Source organism: Lipotes vexillifer, unplaced genomic scaffold (genome assembly GCF_000442215.2).
Source record: "Lipotes vexillifer unplaced genomic scaffold, Lipotes_vexillifer_v1.1 scaffold478, whole genome shotgun sequence".
Taxonomy (NCBI): Eukaryota; Metazoa; Chordata; class Mammalia; order Artiodactyla; family Lipotidae; genus Lipotes; species Lipotes vexillifer.
The window spans coordinates 948,507-975,631 of NW_006779682.1; the positions used below are offsets into that span (position 1 = coordinate 948,507).

General features: G+C 43.7%; 1 protein-coding gene across 1 annotated transcript in view; it reads right to left on the bottom strand.

The window, feature by feature from the left end:
- Positions 1–3,114: 3,114 nt before the first annotated feature.
- The window catches only part of FAM3B (FAM3 metabolism regulating signaling molecule B), a 35,329-nt gene continuing 11,318 nt past the window's right edge, over positions 3,115–27,125 (bottom strand). The window contains exons 3-8 of the mRNA XM_007452876.1: positions 17,702–17,825; positions 7,753–7,811; positions 6,806–6,856; positions 5,690–5,777; positions 4,404–4,536; positions 3,115–3,204 (exon numbers count right to left, since the gene is read on the bottom strand). Of these exons, the coding sequence (XP_007452938.1) occupies positions 3,115–3,204; positions 4,404–4,536; positions 5,690–5,777; positions 6,806–6,856; positions 7,753–7,811; positions 17,702–17,825 (545 nt within the window). The remainder of the gene's footprint in view (positions 3,205–4,403; positions 4,537–5,689; positions 5,778–6,805; positions 6,857–7,752; positions 7,812–17,701; positions 17,826–27,125) is intronic.

A 27,125-nucleotide genomic window follows, 5' to 3' on the forward strand; every position in this document is an offset into this window, starting at 1 on the left:
ACGGGACCGGGGAAGCTGGCCTCAGTTTCGGCTTCACTCCTGCGATCCTCTCCAAAATAAAAAATAAGATTATAAATTAGAAAATAAATCCTGAGCAGTTCTTTGCTCATTCACTTGACTTGTGCGCAAATTTCCCTTTAAAGAAGAAATTTAGAGGCTAAAAAAATGGTTTTCAAACCCTGGCATTAGGAAGTTACAGGGAGAGTCTCCGGGGTCTGTGTCCCGCGGGATCTATTGCCCGGATCATCCAGAGGCCCTGGGCAGAGGTGAAGGATGGAGGGAAGAACTGGGCAGCCGACTTCACCGCCAATGTCTTGCGTCACAGGGCGGGTGCGTCTATGCTCCAGGAAAGTTACAAGTGAAGGCACCGCACAGAGTGACACCCACCTCCGTGGAGGCAGCTGGAGGACCCTGCATCCCCGTTCAGAAGAGCATCCCCTTGGCACACCCCTCATCCTGACAGCATCAAAGTGCTGGGCTGGTTCTCAAGCTGCAGGCCCGGCCAGAGCCCCTCATCCCTCTCGGCCCCCTGACCCTCTGAGGAAGGGCTGGCCTGAGCGCTCATACAGCCCCAAGCCATCTGGAGCCAGAATGCACCCACCCTCGGCCAGACCTCTCTTTCTGAGTTTGCTTTCTCAGTCGTACAGAGGAGACCATGCAATGTCTCCCTGATTCATGGATTGAGGAGATGGAGGGACCAAGGAGTCTGAGTCCTAAGTGTGGGGGTGGAAACGCCCTGACTCTTCACTGTCTGGGCCCCAACTTCTCCAGTCGGGGTGACGATGGTGACCCACCTCAGGGCAGATGCTAGGAGGACAGGCCTGGGGTGGGCAGCGCGATGGAGGGTCCTAGCTGGTGACACACTCTCCTGTCAGGAACAAGCCGTGTTCCTGATTTTATGGTGTCAGAAGTCCAAGCATCTAGGAAATAGGGATGCTGAGAGCTCAAGAAGTGCCTGCCTCTTCCAAGGCAGAGGCTAGAGGCCCTGCCCTCTCTGTGGGAGGAGAAACCCTTCCAGCCCCCACGCCCCCCAACCCGCCGCAGGGAGGGGCAGGTCTGCACACCTGGGAGAGCTCACGGGCGTGGGGAGGGCTTAGGGTCACTTCCCGGGGGTCTGTGTAATTAGGACAGATGTTCAGGTGTGGCTGCCCACGCAAGGCTCGGTTTCCTTGGCAACATTTGGTTTGTTTTGTTTTCTGGTAATAGACTTTATTTTCTAGAGCAGTGTTAGGTTCCCGGTAAAATTGAGGGGAAGGTACAGAGAGCTCCCCTAGACGCCCTGCCCTCTCCTCTTCACAGCCTACCCCACTGTTGACTATCCCCTACCCGAGGGGCACATCTGTCACAATCCACAACCACCCATTGTCACCAGGAGTCCACGGTTAACCCTGGGGTTGCTCTTGGGGTTATACATGCAATGGGTTTGGACATGCGCCCACTGTGACAGTCCCCTACAGAGGGGCCTGCGGTCCTCCTGATTGCCCCTCTCTGCTCCAGCCCCTGCAGCCCTCAGGGGTCCCCATGCTGCTGCCTTTTCAGCGATGCCCTAATGCTCTCCAGACGCCGCTTCCAGGCCTCCTCCAAGGTGATCCAGAACCCAGAAAGGGGTTCTCTCTGATTGCTTGTTTGTGTCCAAACATCTCCTTTTTGTTAGGACACCAGTCATATTGAATGAGGGTCACCCTGCTTTAACTTATTATACCTACAATGACCCTGTTTCCACATGAGGTCACATTTTGTGGTACTGGCGGTTAGGACTCAACTCATGAATTTGGGAGGAACAGAATCTAGCCCATAACAGGGCCCCAGCCAAGATCGTACCCAGTGGTTTTCAGAGTCCTCTGCAAAGAGAGGCCCAGGCTCCCTGAGGGGCCGACAGTTACCCCCCACTGCCACGAGGTTGATGTCCCCCCCGGTTGACAAAGGGGTGCAAGGATGAGGGCTCACATGTGTCCTGGCAGGAGCTTTGGGGGACCTCTGGACTTCTGCTCTGTCTGGCCTCCATGCCTGAGATGGACGCTCCTTCATCCTGGCTCCGGGCACCCAGAGCTGAGCCTCGGCTGCCCCGCGAGGCGCCTACTGCACGAAGGAGACCTCAGCACTGTTGTCAACCACTGAGATCTGGGTGGCTTGATCCTGCAAGGGTGATGATATTCAGGGTGCCACGTGCTGCCATGTTTTTCAAAAGAGGACTGCCGATAAAAGTGCTTGAAAATCATTTGTCTATCCCAATCCCTCTATTTATAGATGAGAAACTGGAGGCTCAGAGAAGCACTCTTAAGCTGGTACCAAAGTCTCCTACCATCTCTGGTAGCCAGGCTTCGGAGGGAGGTTAGAATGGGCACTTGGCAATGACTTGAGTTTCTTAACCCCAAGTCCCTGGGTATCTTGGTCCGCAGATCTATGGTGTGTCTCCTAGGAAACCTGGGGTATATACAGTGGCTCTCCTGAGAGCAGACCCTGCTCACCTGTCAGAGAGCCTTCTCCCCCACCCTGTTAGACAAGGTCCCACCGGCCACTGGAGTGACACCCCAGCATGGAGGCGGACACGGAATTTCCTCACTACCGCACCGCTGGTGCCTGAGTTAGGCGCATCCGGATTGGTGGAATAAATAAGTTCAGGGACCTGCAGGGGGAGTTCAAGAGCTCAACTGGGGTTGACCCAGGAAGGTTGCTAAGCCCTCTGACTGCTGTTCATCCTGAGAGGCAGGATGTCCGAAAGGAGGGTGTGCTCGGTGGTCGGGGAATAAAGGTTTTTCTCTCTGCAGAGCTGTCTGGACCACAGGGATCAAACATAGATCCAATCGTAAAGTGTCTCCACATCTGGACAAGCAGCGGCTGCTTCCCCACAATCCTCTCCTTTCAAGGGGAAGTCACTGCATCCCCTTGAACAATTCCCATGCATTTCAGCTGTCCTGCTCTCACTACCTTTACTCTATAAACACTGGCATAAAAAGTCTGTGCGACAAGATTTTAGACAACTGGCAAATGTTGTGGTCGCTGCTGGTTGACGACAAACCCCAAATACTCATCAAATATTGACTGTTGGAAAAGTTGTGGTCCATTCGGGATGCGTTTGTCTATAAAGGGCACCTTTATTGAGGCCGGGCAATGTTAGCTTGGTCCTCTTGGTATGCAGCCTTCTACCTGGATCTCTGCGGGCCAGCCCAAATACCTGTTCTTTGCATTATCTGAGTGGTTGACCTGTGCAAAGGAAAGAAAAGGATTTAATTTATCCATTCATCTAATCAACAAATGGTTAGCAAGCCAGCTGTGAGCAAAGTCATAAAAAGAGAATCACTTCCTAGGATGGGATTTGTTACAACCTACTCAGGGTACGTGATTTCCTCTTAATGTGACTCAATATTTGAAGCAACTTGATTCAACAGGTGGAAAACTTTCTGCTATGGTATAAGTGTCCTTTAATCCACGTGCCCAGTAGAGTAGCCACTAGCCACATTTGGCTACTGAGTACTTGAAATGTGGCTAGCGTGACTGATGAACTGAATTTTAAAGTCTATTTAACTTGAATCAATTTAAATGTAATCTGCAAATCTGGCGAGTAGCTGCCATATGGGATGGCACAACTCTCAAGTCTGGTTTTCAGTTCTCTGGGAGAAGGGCTATATATTTTTTTCAGGGTAATCGGAGTGTTCCTTGCTCAGAAGGAACACTTGTTCCTTGTTCAGATTGATTTGACTTTAAGGCTTTCCATCTTCAATTCTTTCACAGACAATGGAGCACCTTAAACTAATGCTTAACAAGAATAGGAATATGCATTCTAAACTTTGGAATTCTAGTTTTATCTCTCTTTTTAATATAACAGCTTTGCTGAGACAGAATTCACATCCTATAAAATTCACCCATTTAAAGTGTACAATTCGATGGTTTTTAGCATATTCACAAAGACACGCAGCCGTCATCACACTCAATTTTAGAACATTTTCATCCCAGGAACAAGAATGCACAAACCCATTTGAATCTACTCACCATCCTCCACAGCTTTAGACAGCCCCTAATCTATTTTCTGTCTCTGGACAGAAATCTAGAAATTTTATATGAATGGAATCATACAGTATGTGTCCTTTTGTGTTTGGTTTTCCTCACTTAGTGTGTTTTCAAGGTTCGTCCATGTCACAGCCTATATCAGTACTCCATTTCTCTATGTGCCTTAATGATATTCCAGTGTGTGGATATACCGTGTTTTATTTATACATTTTAAAATCTATTAATCAGGCATTTGGGTTGTTTCTGCTTTTTTGCTGTTATGAATAATAGCACATTCTTGTACAAGTTTTTGTGTGAACGTATGTTTTTCATTCTCTTGGCTATGTATCTATGAGTGGAATTGCTAGGACATATGGTAACTGGTTTTCAGGAAGGGATGTTTAGCAACCACTCACCTTTTCTCTCTGAATTCCTGCGGGAAGTTCAAAGCCTTTTGCTCCAAGAAATACCCAGCTCGACCTGAACCGAATGTTCCTGATCTCTTTACTTCCCAGGGCTTCTATGGCCTTCTTAGCGTCCTCCTTCAGTCTGCGGGGCAAAGGGGGAAGCGTGTGAATGTCTCACCTGCAGACTCGGGTATGTGGTGCTAGGGCACAGTCTGTCCTAGGACAGGTTTCTAAAGCAGCGCCTGCCCTCCTGGGGTGCAGGGCAGGAGGGAAACACACATGCTGGCTGAGTGTGTCACATCTCTAGTTACACATAAGGCCACATCCAGGACTTTTTTAGACTCAGTTTGGGGCTCAGAGTTTTAATTCTCAATTCGGAAAAGCCCTAGGTCTTGGGGTTCAGTCATCCTCATCCCAGCCAGCATAGTTTTCGGTCCTTGCTGCCCTCCTGTTTACTGACCACAAATAAAGCGGACAGAAGTTGCTGAAAGATGAAAACAAGTGTCAAAACTGTCCCTTTCATATTCAGAAAAGTCAGTATCAAAAATGAAAAAAAAAAACAAAAACAAAAGCTAAAGAATCCCACCACCATAGAAAGGTGCAATTCAGGGCAAAGTACAGGGAGGTGGGCAGAAAGAAAAAGAGAAAATAAGTTGAGATTTTCCTAAATGGGTTAAATCTGAGTCTTTCAAAGCACATGTCAAAGAACTTCCATCCGGGAAGATGCTCTTCTGAGAATAAGATCTGAATTCAAACAAATCTGGGAGATGCCATGTTCAGTAGCCCCATCTCGGAAATTCACGATGCCTATAAGCACTCTGGGGTTCTCGGAAGTTAGGCAGTGAAGACGCACACGTTTGCTCAGGAGGGCACGCTTGGAGAAACACTGGCCAGGTCATTTTCTCCCTAGTGAAAGCATCGTGTATGTGTGCATGTGTGTGTGCGTGCGTGTGTGTGTGTGTGCGTGCGTGTGTGTGTATAAGTCCCACCCTGGGTTTAGCTCTTTGGCCAAGGGTTAGCTTTGCTATTTTATTTATGGTCAGTGGTGGCTTTGTCTTGCTACCTGAAAATATTCCTTAGTTTCCAGGATTTATGCGCCCCACCAGCTTGTCGTTTCTCTAGAAATGCAGTCTGTTCCCCATGGTTTCCCATTCCTTTTCCTTGAAGAATCATCCTTTTCCTTGGACCTCTGTCCTCTCCTAAATGATGTACTGAGGGACACTGACAGGCCTGGTGCTCTGCACCCCCGCTGGCTTCCCTGATTCTCGCCCCTGCTGTGACAAGTCTGCACTCACCTGCTGCTACCGTCATCGTGGGTCACCATGAAGAGCAGCGACTTCGAGGGAGCGCTCTGAATAAAATTCGTCATCGGTCCAGAGTTATCTGCCGGGTCAATGCAAATCAGTCTTAGGACCTTCTCTGTCAGCTGAGACTCTGGCCCTAGAGGCTGTGCTTCTGCTCTCAGCTTCTGTGCCCCAGGCTCTGAATCCTCTGATTCTAGAACTGTCTCTCGACCACGCAAATGATGATTTAGCGCTTTCGTAGTAAATGGCCTGTGGGTTCCACGGTGGGGCAATGTGAGGCAAGCAGCGTGATCGGATCATAAAGATTCTAGTGATCAGCTTTGAAACCAACTGGCAACGACTTTGGCAACACAGGTGGGCTCTTCTTTGCAATTAATAAGAAAGCACCGGAGCTGGGCATGACCCTCTAAGAGCCGAGTGGCTCCAGGACACTGAGGGGAAATACGAGACATAACAGACCACGCCGGGATGCATACGTCCTTGCTAAGAGACCCCTCTATTTCTTACAGGGAGGAAATAAAGGCTCAGCTCAAACCCTGTTATGTACCACTGGGGCTTGTATTTGTAGTTATGATTAACGGCATTGTTCCCGAGTGCATCCGGGAATGCATCCCTCCATTACCTTTATAAAGATTTGTTTTAGGTAATTCTCAGTGTTAAATAAAAACAACTTCAGTCAAGATCCAGAGTCCAGAATGGAGGGACAGTTGGAGGAGGATGGACACCCTGGGCTCCAGGAATGTGTGCACCACGTCCAGCGCCGTGAACACAGCAGTAATTATGATGACATTCAGGGCTGGAGGCTGATCACATTATTCTACATGTTTGGTTTAAAAAAAGAAAGAGATGTTTTCTCTTTCCCATTATCCGAGGAAGGGGCAGAAGGAAAAGATCCAGGGCAAGTGTGATCAAAGAAAAGACATTTTCTAGATAATGCCTTCAAACTTTAATACATGAACTCAGAGACCACGAGGGTTTATGTAAGACAGTTCTAGAAAAAATTTGCTTCCGGCAAATTTTGAATGTTTGATGTTTTTGGTCGTATTTTTTTATCCTAATTTATGTGTATAATTCATTTTAATTTTAAGAGGAAAAGAGTTTCCTTACCTCCTTCGTACATATCAAAATACTGTGTTGCTAATACTTTCCCAGTCACATCTGGAAATGAGAGAAACCGTTTTTAAAAGAAGGTACATGGGGACTCAGGGCACATTCCGAAAACAGCGTGTTCCTTCTCTGTCTCTTTCCTGGAAGCATGACTGCCCTGGTCCCACCTGAAGGAAAGGACCACCTTCCCTGAAGGGGGCCCCATTGATTCGGGTCAGGAAGGCAGGGCTCACACCAGCTGCCCAGAGCATCCCTCCCGCCTGCTACCAGTTAGATTCAAGCCCACGTTCTTTCCCAGTGCACCTGCCTCTTCCCACAAACACCAGGGCCCCCGCTCAGCCCTTTCTGCTGCCCCCTGTAGCTCTTCCTGCAGATCAGGCACATTTTCCTCAGGTTCCTGCAGCCCTCTGTCAGTGGACTATGTGCTCACCTTGCTCATAGGTACAGACGCCAAGGGAAACCCTTTCCCTAAACCTGTTACAGTTCTTACTGTCAGGGGCCCCAATGGCAATAATGACAGATGTGTTTATTTTTTTCCAGGCCTAAGAGGAAAGCAGGCTGTGCTTCCCCTGAGGCCCTTTTATCAGACAAAGGTAGGAACTGGTGTCACCTTCAGCTGGGCCACCAGGAATCAGAGCAAACGTGAAGCCCAACTCCAGGGTGTCTGTACCCCCAGGTCTGCTGATCTGGTTTCAGCTCTGAATTCAGCAGGTCCTTCTTAGTTTTTTTTTTTAATCAGTTTATATTTGATTTCAGTTTTTTGGTAGAACCACAAATCTCTAAAGTGAGGCACTGTAAAAAATAGTTAAATATATACTCTTAAAATGCATTAAAATAAAAACCTAGACTAGATCGTGTGCAAAAAGCATAAAGAAACCCAAGGTACCACTGAATATCCAATCACAGAGCTTTTAGAGGAGTTTTAAAGAAAACATTTAATAACTTACAGTTGACAATGGCAATATTTATTCCTCTTGCCACATTCCCAGTCTTTTCTCCTATGAGCCTGAAATGTAGATAAGCATTGGTCAAAGAACTCCTTTCTCACCAAGCAGTGAGTAGCCCTCCCTGCTCTGTAAGATCCTCTCTTGGCAAAATTACTGTCCATCCTTTGTCACTTACCATTTCCTTGTAGATACACACTGGCCTTGACCAAGCTCTCTTGAAAGTCACCCCTACACTCGCTCCACACACATCCATCCCCACACATCTCTACAGTCTGAATCCCTCAGGGAACCTGGAAACTGCATTTAGTCTTATAATTTATACAAATGGCCAGGGAGAGAAACACCAGTGTTTGCTGAGCACAGGCTCTTTGCAAACATTCTCCCACTGAATCCTCAACCTCCTCATGGGTGGGCATTCATTTTCCCACTTTATAAATATGGAGTACAACAACCAGTAGAATGGATTAGGAGCCAGAAAGTCTGGAGACAAACACACACACACAAAACCTGGTTACTTTCGTAGTCTGATGAAGCTTACTAGACCATGAACAAGGAGAGGAGAAGTGGGATGAGGAAGGAGATGGCAAAGTAAAGAAATACTGAAGATGTATACTTGCTGGGTTTCGACAATTGATGGGATGCGAGGAACACAAGAGAAGGGTTGACAAACATGAAGGACACGTTCAAACTGGCTGGCTGGAAAAAAAATGAGGTACAAGAGGTGGATGAATAAGAGATGGGTCTGACCCAACTCTGGTATCAGCTTCCATGTGTCCTCTCCCCATCAGTGCTCTGACGGAGGTTTTGCGGACACCTGGAGATGCTTCTATCCAACCACAAAATGTAACCCTGATTATTTCCTTAAATAAATCCCTTACACTATCTCAGTTAAGTTTTACTTTTAAGTTGGAGAATATGAAATGCCAGTTTCAAGGAGATTGTGTCCTAAAACCAGGAAGAAGACTGACCTTCCTGGAAATGTGAAACATTACTGAAGATCTTGTGTGTGTGTGTGTGTGTGTGTGTGTGTGTGTGTGTGCATCTGTATGAGTGCATGCATCCTCTGTCAAGTTTTAGAATCACTGATACGTTATCTTCATAAAAAGTCAAAGGCATGCAGATTAGAAAAGCAGTGTTATGACTGCCTTTTTTTTTTTTTTTTTTAGATGACACGATCATCTTTGTAGAAAATCCAGTGGAGTCTACAACAAAGCTACTAGAACTAATAAGTGAGGTTAGGAAGGTTGCAGGATACAAGATCATTATATAAAAGTCAATTGTATTTCTACATACTAGCAACTACTGATGGGAAACTGAAATTTTAAACTTAATTTTTTTAACTTTTAAATTTTAAATTAAAAAATATATACAATAGCATAAAGGCATGAGATATTTAGCGATAAATATGGCAAAAGTATCTGCAGATGCATACACTGAATACTACAAACCATTACTGAGACAAATTAGATTTAAATAAATTGAGGTGAGTAAAAGACTCAATATTGCTAAGATGTCAATTCTCCCTAAATTATCTAGAGATCTAATGCAATCTCAAAAAGAAAAAAAGAAAAAAGCCAGTAGGCTTTTGTGTAGGCATTTATAAGCTGATTCAAAAATTCATATGGAAATAGAATCTAGAATAGTCAAAATAATTTTGAAAAAAAAAGAACAAAATTGAAGAAATCATATTATTGAACTTCAAGATTTACTGTAAAGTTACAGTTATCAAAATTACTGCATATAGTGAAAAGACAGACAAACATAAATGGAAGAGAATAGAGGGTCCAGAATTAGATATACACGTATATGGTCACTTGATTTTTGCCAGTGGTGCAAAAAGAATTCAGTAGAGAAAGACAGTATTATGAAAAATGGTGCTAGAACAATTAAGTAGCCATGTTTTTAAATGACTACAATTCATATTTCACACCATTTGCGAAAATTATCTCAAAATGGGTATATCGTATTATATAAAGTGGAAAACCTAAAATTATCCAACTTCTAGAAGCTTGGAAGAAACTTAGGAGAGCTTTGAAGAAAAATTTTGTGGGTTAGACAAAAAGTTCTTAGATACGACATGAAAAACATGCTCCATAAAAGGAAAAAATGGATAAATTAGACTTCATTAAAATTAAGACTTTCTGCTCTTTGATAAATACTGTTAAGAGAAGAAGAACACTAGAAACAAGCTGGGAGAATCTATATGAAAATCATATATTTAATAAAGAACTTGAATACAAAACATATAAACAAACCTCAGAATTAATAACAAGAAAACAACCCAATTAAAAATGAACAGATTTGAATAGGCACTTACCAAAGTAAGATATACATACAGCAAATAAACACATGAAAAGAGGCTCAACATCATTAGTCATTAGAGAAATGGAAATTAAAATCACAGTCAGATACTGCTGCATACTTATTAGAATGTCTAAAGTTAGAAAGACTGACCATACCAAGCGTTGGTGAATATAGTGGCAGATTAATTGAAACTCTCATACACTGATAGGAATGTAAAATGGTACAGCCACTTTGCTTTAAATATTTTACCCCACTTTCTTCTTGTTCGCGTGGTTTCTGAAGAAAAGCCTGATGTAATTCCTACCCTGTTCTTTTATAAGTAAAGTGGGTTTTTTTGTTTCATTTTATTTTGTTGTTGTTGTTGGTTTTGTCTCTGGCTACTTTCAAGATTTCCTCTTTGTCTTTAATCTTCTCTAGTTTGAATACAATTTACTTAGGTGTACATTTTGGGGTATTTATCCTGCTTGGTTTTCTCTGAGCTGCCTGGATCTGTGGTTTGGTGTCTGTGGATAATTTTGAAAAGTTCTCAGCAATATTACTTCAAATATTTCTGTTTCTCTCCTCTTTTTTCTGGTATTCTTATTACATGTATTATACCTTTTGTAGTTGTCCCAAAGTTCTTGGATATTCTGTTCTTTTTTATTTTTCAGGTTTTTAATTATTTTTTTCTTCTTCTTTTCTCAGTTTGGGAGGTATTATTGCCATATCCTTAAGGTCAATGATTCTTTCCTTGGTTGTGTCCAGTCTACTAATGAGCCCATAAAAGGGGTTCTTCATTTCTGTCATGGTGTTTTAAATTTCCACCATTTCTTTTTCATTCTTCCATAGGGTGTCCATCTGTCTGCTTACATTACTCATTTGTTCTTGTATTCTGTCCACTTTTTCTATTGCAGCTCTTAGCATATTAATCATAGCTGTTTTATATTCCTGGTATGCTAATTCCAAAATTTCTGCCATATTTGGGCAAGGTACTGATGCTTTCCCTGTCTCTTCAAACTGGGGTTTTTTACTTTTCGTATGTCTTGTTATTTTTTGTTGAAAGCCAGACATGGTATACTTGGTAAATAGGTCTTTAGGGTGAATGTTATGTTCATCTGGCAGGGAGTTAGGCTCTGTTTACTATTTGCTGTAGCCGTAGGTGTCAGAGGCTAACATTTCTCCTCTCTTTCTTGAGTATCCCTGTAGACTCTTCTGCATTGGGTTTGAGACTTTCAGTTTTTCTCAGCTGTAATCCCTTGTTATTTTACAGGAGTCCTATCATGTGGTAGTAAGACGTCAGGGATGAGGAAGTGTTCCATAGGCCTGTGATCAGGTCTCAGTCTTTCAGTGAGCCTGTGACCCTGAACTGTGGCCTTCACAAGTGGCTTTTTTTTTTTTCTTTCACTCCTTAGGGGAGACAGGAAGGCCAGAGGGGCCTGGAGTTGGGTATCTCCCTCCCCGAGGTTGGCTAGTCTTTGGTAAAACCTTCATTGGTCAGACTCTGGTAAAACAGTTCCCCTTGAAGGCAAGCCTGCTAAGAAGAACAGAGCACTGGGGACATATTTCAAAATGGCTACTTTCCCATTCCCACTGCCAGAAGCATGAGGGGAGTTTTCTTCAGTCTTCCCTCTGAAAGCCTGGTAGGGCTCCTGGAGGAGAAACTCAGGAAGGTGTAGGAGCTCCTCCAAGGCTTGGCCTCCAGGAATTAATCTCTCAGGCTCATCCAAGCTCAGTCTCCAGCAATTAGTCACTTACCCTTTAAGGGTTCCTACCGGATGCTGGATCCAGCTGGGCTCCCTGCTCCACGTAGTCTGTGATTTGATGAATCTACCTGTATCTCCAGTTTTCAGGGTGGTGGTTTTCCCTATGACCTCAATTCTTCTGTATGTATGCATTTTTAATACACAGCATAATTTGGGGTTTATGTGCTGTGATTCGATCTAAGAATTGCCTCCTTTTAATTGGCATTTTTACAGGCCACTTAATATACGTGAGATATATTTGTTCTTTGTGATACCTTCGTAATTGGGTTGTTTTCTGTTTTTGCTGCTTTTCAAATTTTTAAATTTTTACTTTCACTATATGGTGTGTATTTTCTTTGCTTTGTTAAAGGTCAGGTATTAACTAAAGCATAAGCACATTTTAAAATGCCATCTAAAAAATGAAAAGACAAAATATGGAGAGCAGTTTTATAACACAAAAGGGCTAACTACCTTAATACATAAAGAATCTTATAAGTCAATTTGAAAAGGCCAGTGATAGGAATAAAAATGGGCAGGAGATAGAAACAGTTCACAGAAAATAAATACAGCCATCCCTCCGTATCTGCAGGACATTGGCTGCAGGACCTGCCACGGATACCAAAATCCACGGGTGCTCAAGTTCCATAGCCGGCCCTCTGTATCTGTGAGATCTGCATGAGTAGATTCAACCAACCATGGATCATAAACATAGTATGTGATCCACGGTTGGTTGAATCCGCAGATGTGGAGCCCATGGGGAGGGAGGGCCGACTGTACAGCCATTCTTAGCATGAAAAGCCCCTGGATTCACTCACAACAAGAGAAATAAAACAGTAATCTGAGACTAACTTTCTTCTCTTGGAATATGGCAAAAATCAAAATATTAGTCAACATGCCTGCTGGACAGACTGTGAGGAAACAGTCATTCTCATTGTGTTACTCTGAGTCCTCTGAAAAGCAGATACCAAAACAGGGTTAAATGCGCTAGAATTTTTATTAGGGGAAATACCTACGAGAGAAGATGAGAGGGGTGGGGTTAAGCAGGGCGAGTTGTCAGACCCCAACTCAAGCCTGACCCTAAGGGGAGGAAAGGGAAAAAGCTGGGGTGGGCATGTCCTGGGCGGCCAGGCAGTCTCAGGAGACTTCGGCAAGGCCAATGGGCATCTTGGAACGCAAGCTGGGCTTCAGCTGAGCCTGTGTGGCCCAGGAATGGGGCTGCCTGGTATCTCAAGGTTCTGATAAGGATTCTCTCCTTGACCAAACTCTACTCAGGCCCCCCGAGCTCTTTTTAAACTAGGCCTGAAATTTGGACTTCCGCTCATCTCTGCATTGTCCAATTTTAGCAAGAATTCTGCTAAGTCAGTTTAACCAGAAAGCCCCACCTTTGCTATGTGATCACCATCCATATTAAATCAGTTTCTTAATCCTCCTCCACCCTCCAGGTGGTGTCTGATCACCCTGTCCCGCCTTCAGCAAGAATCTTGTTAACCTGTTTAGCCAGAATCCCCTCAACCCTGATGTTTTTCCTCTTAGTAATTTTCTATCCACAATCTCCACCCTGCTGCTTGACTGTAAATTCTTACCCGTGATGTGTCTGGAGTTGAATCCAATCTCTCTCCCCTACAAGACCCCACAAGAGTGGTCCCTACGTTTATTGCCATCACCCCCTTGAATAAAGTCGGCCTGACCATTTGCACGAAGTGTCATGAATATTTTTTTTCTGTAACAGGCCTCAGTCACTGGCTAGGAGCAGCCAGGGGAAGCCGGGCCTCCAGCAGACCTACTATGGATTTTAGAATGCAGCAACTGGAACTCTTGGTCAATGAACTACCTGCCACTAGAAACCTGAGAAGTTCATTCTCACGGTCACCACACTCAAACATTGCCAGAGTGAGAGTCACTTAATTCCAGGCAAAGACTTCAAAATTCAAAGTGGGAGCTATTTATAGCTGAGAAATCTATCCTCAGCCAAACTATCAGTTAATCGTTGGTAGGAACGAATACATTTTAAACATAAAGAAACTTTAAAAATATTACCTCCCCTTGTACCCTTTTCTCAGGATGTTATTGGAAGATGTGCTCCAGCAAAACAAGGGTGGAAACTAAGAAAGTGGAAGGTACTGTATCCAGGAAACAGGGACTCCAGCTACAGAGAGGGAGGCAAAGGTCATCCCCAGGATGGTGTGGAGAGGGGTCCCCGAGCGACAGCCGCGCAGTAGCTGCAGGGCAACCTGGCTGGTTGGAGAGGGGCAGAAGCTTCACAGGTGCAGTTGGTAAATATCTGATGTGAGAGATTTATTTTAACCAGAGGAAAGTTTAGGGATTAAACTGATGTAACTTCATGGAAAACCAAGCGAGCCAACAGTAAACAAAACGTAATTATTGTACACAACATGCTTCAGTCATGAAGAACCTCTGTTGAGTCCTGTTAGAAAAAAACCAAACTGGAGGGACTTCCCTGGTGGCGCAGTGGTTAAGACTCCATGCTCCCAATGCAGGGGCCCCGGGTTTGATCCGTGGTCAGGGAACTAGGTCCCACACGCATGCCGAAGCTAAGAGTTTGCATCCCACAAACTTAGGAGCCCACAGCTAAGACCCGGTGCAAATTAATTAAGTAAGTAAGTAAGTATTAAAAAAAACCAAACTGGAGGCCACAGTTTGGATATATCCCTAGATGGACCCTCACAGTCACACAACCCAAACTTAAAACTGCCCTGACGTCCCCCAAATGCTGACTCTGACCTTAAACAAAACCTAAGCTTTCTTTATGTCAGCATGACCTTGCAGTCATGAACAAGTCAGCTCACGCAATGCAACGGCACATAAGTTCCTAGTAACAAATCACACTAGAAAACAGTGCACTTACTCATTCAAACTTTATAAGCCGAGCCGTGGACATGGAGCGCCACACCACCTAACCGCCTTTCATTTGGAAATCTTGTTTGCCAGGAGTGGGTTCTCCCTTGGTAAAATATTCCTATAAAGTCAACTCTCTGAATTTTATTTTCAGTCATAATCATGTAAATGATGAATTTTGCTCAAACCATGAGGACAGTATAGTAACTTAATCAGGACAATGGGAAGGAAAGAGGACAGGAACTGGGTGATGGTGGAAAACAGCCGACCTCCCGAGGGGCAGGGCAGCAGATAATGCTGAAAACCGGAAACAAGGAAGTTGTAATGTAAACCCGCTGCTTAGAGGTATGGGTGTGAGTGAGTAGGGGGACTCTACTGACAGATGGAGGGGGCTGTCCCTGGGGGAGGTACGTTTGCAGGCACCCAGGACAGGCTGGTTGTAGGGATGAAGCAAATGGCAAAAAACCTCTTGTCTTTCTACATAAACCTGATATATAAATAAATAAATAAATTTATTTATTTATTTAATTATTTAATTTGTTTTTTTTTAAGGCCACACAATGCGGCCTGTGGGATATCAGTTCCCCGACCAGGGCTCAAACCCAGGCCCTCGGCAGTGAAAGCACAGAGTCCTGACCACTGGACCGCCAGGGAATTCCCAAACCTGTATATTTTATTTGTAAGACAATGAGATCTCTGCAACCCATACTTTCTGTTCCAGGGACTTGTTACAAGAAAACACAACACTAAAGGCACAACAAGTGTCTTGGCATCTGGCCTCATTGATTCCTGTTCCTTTTAATTTTCTTTTGTTTGTGCTTATCCTGCTTTATTCTGCACTGAATTCTGAAAAACATCTAGAATACTGTTTGCAGCAGGCAAGCTACCTTTGGTTGTACACATTCATAGAGAGGGTTAGTTGTTCCTTTAGACTACAGGATTCAAGTTGGTCCACGCAGCAGACCCTACGTTTGCCCGGGTGGAATCCTGGCTCTGTCACAAACAGCTGTGTGATGAGGGGCAAGTGACTCTCTGTGACTCAGTTGCCTTATCTGTATCATGGGAATAATAACGGTACCTACCTCAGACAGAGTTCTATGAAGTTAAAGCGGGTTGGTTTGTACCAGGTAAGATGCAGTAGCTCCTATGCATGGTCGGGAGAAGGTGTCAGGCACTGTGGAGCAGGGCAAATCCCGGACTCTGGGATCTGAGCTTGAATAATCCCCTTCTGGCGATGTGATTCTGGATGAGTGACCCCTCCCACTGTCCCCACCCCTCCCAGGTCTTCCCGCCTCTTCCTTGCCAAGGGATCCTGCTCAGTTTTCAATCTACCTCAATGACAATCCCATTCATCAGGGCATCACCTCTGAAATTACACACACACACACACACACACACACACACACACACACACACAATTACCATACAGCATTTACCATGGACATTTGCAAACTCTGTTTGTTCTCTCCAACTATACCACTGGTTCTTAATGGGGTAGGGGGTAGGATTTTGCCACCTAGGGGACGTGTGACAATGTCTGGGACCTGTGTGGTTGTCACAGCCGGGGGGAAGGATGGGTATTCTCTGGCATCTAGTGGGTGGAGGCCAGGGGTGCTGCTAACCCTGAAATGCTCAGGGCAACCCCTACCATGCAGGGTGTCCATGGGGTTGAGGCGGAGAACCCTGAACTGTGACGTCAGCTTCTTGGGCAGGAGCCACGTGTTCCATGTCATGGTCCCTCTGCTGAGTGCCTCACCCTCTGGAGTTCATCGGTGGATGAATGTTTATCAACAAACTGTCCGGCAGAGCAAAGGGGACCTTAGAGACATGATGGACCTGCAGAGCGAAGGGGCTATTTCTACCCAACTCCCAAATATTGAATGAGGGGATATGCCAGGACTGAGTAAGGTGTCGAAGCTGAATCCGACCCCCTCTCTGAGCGCGCTGCCCGCTCCTTGGGAGAACAATGTACGTGCAGAGACCAAGGGACTGAGAGTGGAGGGGTGGAAATGCAGCAAGTGCCGAGTGCTGTGGGCAACAGCTAACCAACAAAAAAAGGGAAAGTGTGCCTGGTTTGGGGGAAATGGTGGGATAATTGGGAATGACTTCCTGCTCAGGGTTAGGAACAGACCACATTTTCTCTCATTTGTAATAATTACTTAATCGCCCAAACCATCCTTAAGCTTGGTGTTGTGGGTTGCACTGTGTTCCCTCAAAGTTCAGATGGTGAAGTCCTAACCCCTAGAACTTCAGAATGTAACCTTATTTGGATATAGACCTTTAAAGAGATGACTGAGTTAAAATGAGGTCTTTAGAGTGATCCTAATCCAAAATGACTGGTGTCCCTTTTAAAAGGGGAAAATTAGATCGAGACACACACACAGAGGGATGGCGCTGTGAAGACACAGGGCAAAGTCAGCATCTACAAGCCAAGGAGGGAGAACGGGACAAACTCTCCCTTGCAGCCTCAGAAGGAACCAGCCCTGTCCACACCTTGATCTTGACTTCTGACCTCCAGAACTGAGAGAGAATGAATGTCTGTTGTTTAAACTGCCCTGTCTGTGTACTTTGTTACGGCAGCCCTAGCCATGGACTACACTGGGCTAGGACACTTCCAAGTGCCAGGATTTATTGGGCTGTCAAGTGTAAGGCAGTGGCACAGAAGCTGAGCCGAGCTACGTGGGGGGTAGGGGCTGCAGGGAGAGACGACACCGGCTTTAACCCGTGAGGGTAAGGATCAAAACCCAAATGCAAGGACACCCGTATCCGCTGAGTTTTGATGTTTCCCTGACTTTGAAGGGCTAGAGTACAAAATGTGTACTGAGGTTTTTGCTAACTGCTATCAAATGAAAGTTCAACACGGGACACATAAAACCAATCTACGGGTCCCACCTCCCCACCCTCGGCACAGCATGCATTCTCAGCTCCCCTCAGATGCCCCCCAGCCTCTGCCTGAGGTCAGGAAGATGCCTTTCTCTCCTGGGGCAGACTTGCTGCTTGGTCAGCCTCAGAGAAGGGAAAGAACCAAGTGCAAGAGCTAGGTTTTCTTTCCCCGCTGTAGTACTTACACCTCATCCTCAAAGCAGATCTTGGCATACTTGTCCCTGCCACCCCCACTGAGCAACCGGTAGGCGTAGGTGTTTGGGGGACACGGGGTCCAGTGGTCACATTTTTGCCTTTTCGGGGCTGGGGCTATAACAAAAAGGAATATAACAGTTAGCATCATGCAGTATTGATCAGGTGAACCCACTGCTTGACTGTGAACGGCATCTGTTCTGCCCCAAGACTTCACACCAGCAAGTCCCAGTAGCAGTGGGGGAAAACCGGGAAGACACAAAATTAATGTAACCTGCTTTTGTCTTCAAATAGCAAATATGCCAAAGGGAGGGGATGTTGAGTAGGCGGAACAATTTCAGAAGGGTTGGGAATCACTCTTGACCGTCATGACTGTCATTCTTGGATTGCAAGGCATAGTCTTTTGTATTCCAATTAAAGAAAGATTAGTTGGGTCTAAGAGTGCTGGTGAACCAAGAAGTAGCCTATGGAGCATCTATCCAGCTTCTGCATTTACACTCCTGAAACACACACACCCCCCTGACCACCACTCTAGCCATGGCTGACCCCTTTCCTTTCCCTCAAGCTTGAGACGCTGAGCTTTTCTGCCTGGGCTGCTATGTCAGTGCTGGCAGGCCCTGGAGATGTCATGCCCAGTGTCAGGGGTCAGCACTTGGGGAGGACTGGGGTCAGCTGGCGTGGGGTACCCCCTGTATCTCCCACTGCTGGGTGCCTCGTTGCCATCACTACCACTCATGTCTCCCCCCCTTTCACAGGTGTGGCTGTCCACTGTCACCCACAGAACCCACTGTCCGGCGCTGGGTTCAATTTAAATCCCGAGTCTCCAGAAAAAAAATCAAAGTGTTCTCACTCCCCCAGTTTGACTGGGGACGTGCTGTTTTATGGATCGCTGCGCTCCTCTGTTTTAGCACATCTGGCTAGAAGCACAGCCAGCAGAGTGGCTGGAAGGCCCTGTTGGAGGGAATCAGGACACAGGTAGTGCTGTGATGGCCGAGTGCACTGGGGGTTGAGCTGTACCAGGACTGAACTGTTTGGTGAACACAGGGATGCAGCTGCACACCCAGTCCTGGTGCCCAGAAGGACACAGAGTTCTTGGGGCCTGTGCACCCCAACATTGTGCTTACTCAGCCCTTCACATCTTCCTCCCCTTTACCTACCTCATCCCCATCCAAAGCCCCAACCCACCCTGCACTGCCCAGCTTGCCCTGATTTATTTTCTTTTTCTTAGCCCTCATCACTGCCTAATATCCTGCAATTTCCTTTTTAAAAGCTTCTCCATAAGGACAGGGATGTTGTCTATTTATTTTCACTTTGTAACACCAGTACCAAGTCTGTGTGCAGCGCAAGCAGCTGCTCCATCAATGTTGTTGAACAAAAGTGTAACTGAGCAGGACACTACGGGGCCTTCCTGAGAGAGATCACCCACTGCCACCACAGAGTCCTCTGCCTGCCTCTTGTTTGTAGAAAAGCTGTAGTCTCCTAGGGCTCCCCTGAGTCACAAAAGCCTGGTTCAAGAATTAATGATTGACATGTCCAGGAAGAGCAGAGAGTCCCATACAGGAAAAATCCAAGGAGAAACACGCCAAGACACATATTAATCAAACTATCAAAAATTAAATACAAAGAAAAAATATTAAAAGCAACAAGGGAAAAACAACAAATAACATACAAGGGGATCCCCATAAGGTTAACAGCTGATCATTCAGCAGAAACTCTACAAGCCAGAAGCGAGTCACAGGACGTATTTAAAGTGATGAAAAGGCAGAACCTACAACCAAGATTACTCTACACAGCAAGGATCTCATTCAGATTCGATGGAGACATTAAAATCTTTACAGACAAACAAAAGCTAAGAGAATTCAGCACCACCAAACCAGCTTTACAACAAATGCTAAAGGAACTCCTCTAAGCAGGAAACACAAGAGAAGGAAAAGACCTCCAATAACAAACCCCCCCAAATTAATAAAATGGTAATAGGAACATACATCTCGATAACTACCTTAAATGTAAATGGATTAAATGCTCCAGTCAAAAGACACAGACTGGCTGAATGGATATAAAAACAAGACCCATATATATGCTGTCTATAAGAGACCCACTTCAGACCTAGGGACACATACAGGCTGCAAGTGAGGGGATGGAAAAAGATATTCCATGCAAATGGAAATCAAAAGAAAGCTGGAGTAGCAATTCTCATATCAGACAAAATAGACTTTAAAATAAAGACTATTAGAAGAGACAAAGAAGGACACTACATAATGGTCAAGGGATCAGTCCAAGAAGAAGATATAACAATTGTAAATATTTATGCACCCAACAAAGGAGCACCTCAATACATAAGGCAAATGCTAACAGCCATAAAAGGGGAAATCAACAGTAACACAAACATAGTAAGGGACTTTAACATCCCACTTTCACCAATGGACAGATCATCGAAAATGAAAATAAATAAGGAAACACAAGCTTTAAATGATACATAAAAACAAGATGGACTTAATTGATATTTATAGGACATTCCATCCAAAAACAACAGAAAACACTTTCTTCTCAAGTGCTCATGGAACATTCTCCAGGATAGAGCATATCTTGGGTCACAAATCAAGCCTTGGTAAATTTAAGAAAACTGAAATCGTATCAAGTATCTTCTCCAACAACAATGCTATGAGACTGGATATCAATTACAGGAAAAAAATCTGCAAAAAATACAAACACATGGAGGCTAAACAAAACACTACTTAATAATGAAGTGATCACTGAGGAAATCAAAGAGGAAAGCAAAAAATACCTAGAAACAAATGACAATGAGAACACAATGACCCAAAACCTATGGGATGGAGCAGAAGCAGCTCTAAGACGGAAGTTTATAGCAATACAATCCTACCTCAACAAACAAGAAAAATCACACATAAACAACCTCACCTTACACCCAAAGCAATTAGAGAAAGAAGAACAAAAAAACCCCAAAGTTAGCAGAAGGAAAGAAATCATAAAGATCAGATCAGAAATAAATGAAAAAGAAATGAAGAAAACAATAGCAAAGATTAAAAAAAAAAACTAAAAGCTGGTTCTTTGAGAAGATAAACAAAATTCATAAACCATTAGCCAGACTCATTAAGAAAAAAAGGGAGATGACTCAGATAAATAGAATTAGAAATGAAAAAGGAGAAGTAACAACTGACACTGCAGAAATACAAAGGATCATGAGAGATTACTACAAGCAACTCTATGACAATAAAATGGACAACCTGGAAGAAATGGACAAATCCTTAGAAAAGCACAACCTTCCGAGGCTGAACAAGGAAGCAAGAGAAAATATAAACAGACCAATCACAGGCACTGAAATTGAGACTGTGATTAAAAATCTTCCAACAAACAAAAGCCCAGGACCAGATGGCTTCACAGGCGAATTCTATCAAACATTTAGAGAAGAGCTAACACCTATCCTTCTCAAACTCTTCCAAAATATAGCAGAGGCAGGAACATTCCCAAACTCATTCTACGAGGCCATCATCACCCTGATAACAAAACCAGACAAAGATGTCACCAAGAAAGAAAACTACAGGCCAATATCACTGAGGAACATAGATGCAAAAATCCTCAACAAAATACTAGCAAACAGAATCCAACAGCACATTAAAAGGATCATACACCATGATCAAGTGGGGTTTATTCTAGGAATGCAAGGATTCTTCAATATACACAAATCAATCAATGTGATAAACCGTATTAACGAACTGAAGGATAAAAACCATATGATAATCTCAATAGATGCAGAAAAAGCTTTTGACAAAATTCAACACCCATTTTTGATAAAAAAAAAAAACTCTCCAGAAAGTAGGCATAGCAGGAACTTACCTCAACATAATAAAGGCCATATATGACAAACCCACAGCCAACATCGTTCTCAGTGGTGAAAAACTGAAACCATTTCCGCTAAGATCAGAAACAAGACAAGGTTGTCCACTCTCACCACTATTATTCAACATAGTTTTGGAAGTTTTAGTCACAGCAATCAGAGAAGAAAAGGAAATAAAAGGAATCCAAATTGGAAAAGAAGAAGTAAAGCTCTCACTGTTTGAGGATGACATGATACTATACATAGAGAATCCTAAAGATCCTACCAGAAAACTACTAGAGCTAACCAATGAATTTGGTAAAGCAGCAGGATACAAAATAAATGCACAGAAATCTCTGGCATTCCTATACACTAATGATGAAAAATCTGAAAGTGAAATTAAGGAAACACTCTCATTTACCACTGCAACAAAAAGAATAAAATACCTAGGAATAAACCTACCTAAGGAGACAAAAGACCTGTATGCAGAAAACTGTAAGACACTGATGAAAGAAATTAAAGATGATAGAAACAGGTGTTAAGATATACCACATCCTTGGATTGGAAGAATCAACATTGTGAAAATGGCTATACTACCCAAAACAATCTACAGATTCAATGCAATCCCTATCAAATTACGAGTGGCATTTTTTACAGAACTAGAACAAAAAAATCTTAAAATTTGTATGGAGACACAAAAGACCCCATATAACCAAAGCAGTCTTGAGGGAAAGAAACGGAGCTGGAGGAATCAGACTCCCTGACTTCAGACTATACTACAAAGCTACAGTAATCAAGACAGTATGGTACTGGCACAGAAATAGAAATATAGATTAATGGAACAGGATAGAAAGCCCAGAGATAAACCCATGCACATATGGTCACCTTATCTTTGATAAAGGAGGCAAGAATATATAATGCAGAAAAGACTGACTCTTCAGTAAGTGGTGCTGGGAAAACTGAACAGCTACATGTAAAAGAATGAAATTAGAACATTCCCTAACACCATACACAAAAATAAACTCAAAATGCATTAAAGACCTAAATGTAAAGCCAGACACTATCAAACTCTTAGAGGAAAACATAGGCAGAACACTTATGACATATGCCACAGCAAGATCCTTTTTGACCCACCTCCTAGAGAAATGGAAATAAAAACAAAAATAAACAAATGGGACCTAATGAAACTTAAAAGCTTTTGCATAGCAAAGGAAACCATAAATAAGACGAAAAGACAACCCTCAGAATGGGAGATAATATTTGCAAATGAAGCAACTGACAAACGATTAATCTCCAAAATATACAAGCAGCTCATGCAGCTCAATAACAAAAAAACAAAGAGCCCAATCCAAAAATTGGCAGAAGACCTAAATAGACATTTCTCCAAAGAAGATATAGAGATTACCAACAAACAGATGAAAGGATGCTCAACATCGCTAATCATTGGAGAAATGCAAATCAGTACTACAATGAGGTATCACCTCACACCCGTCAGAATGGCCATCATCAAAAAATCTTCAAAAAATAAATGCTGGAGAGGGTGTGGAGAAAAGGGAACACTCTTGCACTATTGGTGGGAATGTAAATTGATACAGCCATTATGGAGAACAGTATGGAGGTTCCTTAAAAACCTAAAAATAGAACTACCATACGACCCAGCAATCCCACTACTGGGCATATACCCTGAGAAAACCATAATTCAAAAAGAGTCATGTACCACAATGTTCATTGCAGCTCTATTTAAAATAGCCAGGACATGAAAGCAACCTAAGTGTCCATCGACAGATGAATGGATAAAGAAGATGTGGCTCATATATATAATGGAATATTACTCAGCCATAAAAGAAATGAAACTGAGTTATTTGCAGTGAGGTGGATGGACTTAGAGTCTGTCATACAGAGTGAAGTAAGTCAGAAAGAGAAAAACAAATACCATATGCTAACACACATATATGGAATCTAAAAAAATGAATGGTTCTGAAGAACCGAGGGGCAGGACAGGAACAAAATGCAGATGTAGAGAATGGATTTGAGGACACAGGGAGGGGGAAGAGTAAGCTGGGACGAAGTGAGAGAGTGGCATGGACATATATACACTACCAAATGTAAAATAGATAGCTAGTTGGAAGCAGCCACATAGCACAGGGAGATCAACTCAGTGCTTTGTGACCACCTAGAGGCGTGGGATAGGGAGGGTGCAAGGGAGGGAGATGAAAGAGGGAGGAGATATGGGGATATATGTATACGTATAGTTGATTCACTTTGTTATAAAGCAGAAACTAACACACCATTGTAAAGCAATTATACTCCAATAAAGACGTTTAAAAAAAGAGAAAAAAAATAAAGCTACCCTATGGTGGGGGGGGCGGGGTGTGTGGGGGTAAATTAGAGTTTGGGATTAACATACACATTCTACTATATATAAAATAAACAAGGATTTACTGTATAGCACGGGGAAATACATTCAATATCTTATAATAAGCTATAATGGAAAAGAATCTGAAAAAGAATATATATATAACTGAATCACTGTGCTGTACAGCAGAAACTGACACAACATTGTAAATAAATTATACTTCATTTAAAAAAAATAAAAATTAAAAAAAGTTCAAAAGAATTAATGATTGAAAGGATGTGAACATGTAGTGACCAAAATAGCAGTTGGGTCGTTAGAACTGGTAACGATTTAAATAGTAAATCAGCCATATGGCAATCACAGAATCTTTAGTTCCTCCCTGAAGGACATGGATAAAAGTATCTGAAAAATATTCCTGAGTTGTTTTTCAGGTGCTAAAACCATCACCAAGTGCAAGAAGTTAACTACTCGATGAGCATGAGCACATAGCCTCCAGAACTACTGCTGCCTGAGGATTGGTAAAATGTGACCCTGCCCCTTAACTCACCATCAACTCACCAGAGAACTCTGCCCAAGCTGATCACGTACTCCAAGACTCTCTCCCTCACCTTGCCTTTAAAAATGTTTCCCTGAAACCCATCAGGAAGTTCTGGTCTTTTGAGCACTAGCTGCCTGGACTCCTCGCTTGGCATCTGCAATAAATGCTGCACTTTCCTTCACCACAACCAGGTGTCAGTAGACTGGCTTTAGTGCAAGCGGGTGAGCAGACCCAAGCTTAGTTCGGTAACGAATGAATGGACATCTGGCCCCTCGTGGGGCAGAAATCTGCACCTACTTTGGCAGAAAACTCAGAGACACTGAACCCTGCTCCCTCCTGCAAAAGGGAAGAGGGCCGTTGAATCAGGGTTTTCTGCACACGTGCTACTGCAGCTCTGGTCCTACTTTTACCAATTTTTCCTCCTGTGGATTATAATTTTTTAAATATCAAAGGACCTTGGGATTTTATCTTTTCTTGTCTAGTTTCCGAAGAAAAAAATTGAAAGTAATAGACAGGCAAAAGGAAGGAAAAAATCCTATGTATATTCACCCTACAGAATCTTCACTGCTTTACCTTTTGGTATATTTCCTTCCAGACTTTTCTATGCCCACAGAGGGCATCTGCAATGTTGGAAAACATGGATTAAACATATACAAATAGTATGTTACCTCACTTACATTTTCATATAATATACTCAGTATGTTTTTTCTTAATCTCCAGTTACCTAAATTCAAAGCAAGGGGTCCAACCATTAACATGAAAAAGTGCCGTAAATACGGTATTTGCTCAATCTTTCTTGGTTTTGAACACTGAGGTGTATTTCAGTTTTTTAAAAATTTAATGATAATGCTCATTACTTTGAATTTAGAAGTAATTTACCTAAAAACACACTGAGCATGGTACTTGAAAATGTAACTAACATACTGTTTAAAAGTTAGGTGTGCCCTGTTTCCTGAGTTTGTAGATGTCCTGAGTGTGTATGCAGATGGTCCGTGATTTACGATGGTTCTACTTTGTGATGGTGCAAAAGGGACATGCTTTCAGCAAAAACCATGCTTCGAATTGTGAATTTTTATCCTTTCCCAAGCTAGTGATGTGTGGTCCAATGTCTTTGTGGTGCTGGGCAGTGGCAGCTGCAGCTCCCCGTGAGCTACAGGACCAGGAGGGTGAACAACCGATACCCTGACAACCATGCTGGACCCAGACAGCCCTTCTGTTTTTCATTTTCAGTACAGTATTCAGTAAATTACAGGATATAGTCAACACAATTAGAAAATAGGCTTTGTGATAGATGAGGTGGCCCAACTGAAGGCTAATGTACATGTTCTGAGCATGGTTAAGGTAGGCTAGGCTAATCAAGGATGTTCAGTATGTTAGGTGTATTAAATGCATTTTGAACTTATGATATTTTCAACTCATTATAGGTTTATTGGGATGCAACCCCATCATAAATGGAGGAAGCTCTGTACTCATTCTAGAGAGAACCCTCTTAAAGTGGGATCCACACTCATTCTGCCTGCCACCTGCATTTCCCTTAATGTAGGTGAGCCTTCCCTAACAAGCACACACACTTGCTCACTGGCCCCTGCTGTTCTTGGCAGGACTCCTTCAAGATTCACTGAACCAGCTCCCTGCTCTTGGAGAAGGGCATTATTTCCAGGCCCTATGCCGTCATCACGATGCTGTCGGAGTGCCCTGACTACATGATTCTTTCGACCTCCGTCCTCACCGAGCGCTGGGCGTGCAGACAGGTGTGCTGTGACCCACAGAGGTGGATGGTCTAACACAGCCCCGGACCCAGCAGAGCTTAAAAGATAAGGTCACGAGGACGCCGCGTACCACCTGACCCCCACGGGTCATGGTAGTTTGGAGACAGAATGACAGCAGATTCGTATGGGAGGTAGGGAGGGAAACCAGAAAGGGTATTTTACTTTATTTTTAAGCCAGCTGAAAAAACAGAAGCAAACAGGGTCTGATAACATTGCCAATGAGTGGGAGAAAGATTCCCATGGGGTGAAAGAGACAGCATATCTTCCGGAGCCATGGCTAAGCCCACGCTGCTTTTGAGGCTGAACAGTTAAGAACGACTACACAGGTGTAACTATCCATCTTCCCAGCCACTAACCCTGTGTGCTGACTTTCTCCTGTGCCAGCCACATGGTCTGATCAGTAAGTACAGGACGCAGCTCAGAGAGCAGAGAGAAGTTAAACTTCGGTGAGAAATTAAACCTCTGAGTAACAGGGAAGGAGAAGGCCATAAGGGGAAGGAGCACGTCTTTGCAAAAATGTTGGGAAGCTTTAGAAAACAATCTGCACTTTTATGATTTAGCTAAGGGCTGTGCCTGCAAGCATATCAAGTAAGAGCTTTATATATTTAATATAATGTAAATAATATTAAAATGTATTTTTGCTATATTATAAAAATAGCAAGTGAATGGTTTCTTTTTTATTGAGGTATAGTTGATAGTTGATTGAAAATGTTGTGTGAGGGCTTCCCTGGTGGCGCAGTGGTTGAGAGTCCGCCTGCCGATGCAGGGGACGCGGGTTCGTGCCCCGGTCCGAGAAGATCCCACATGCCGCGGAGCGGCTGGGCCCGTGAGCCACGGCCGCTGAGCCTGTGTGTCCGGAGCCTGTGCTCCGCAACGGGAGAGGCCACAACAGGGAGAGGCCACAACATTGAGAGGCCCA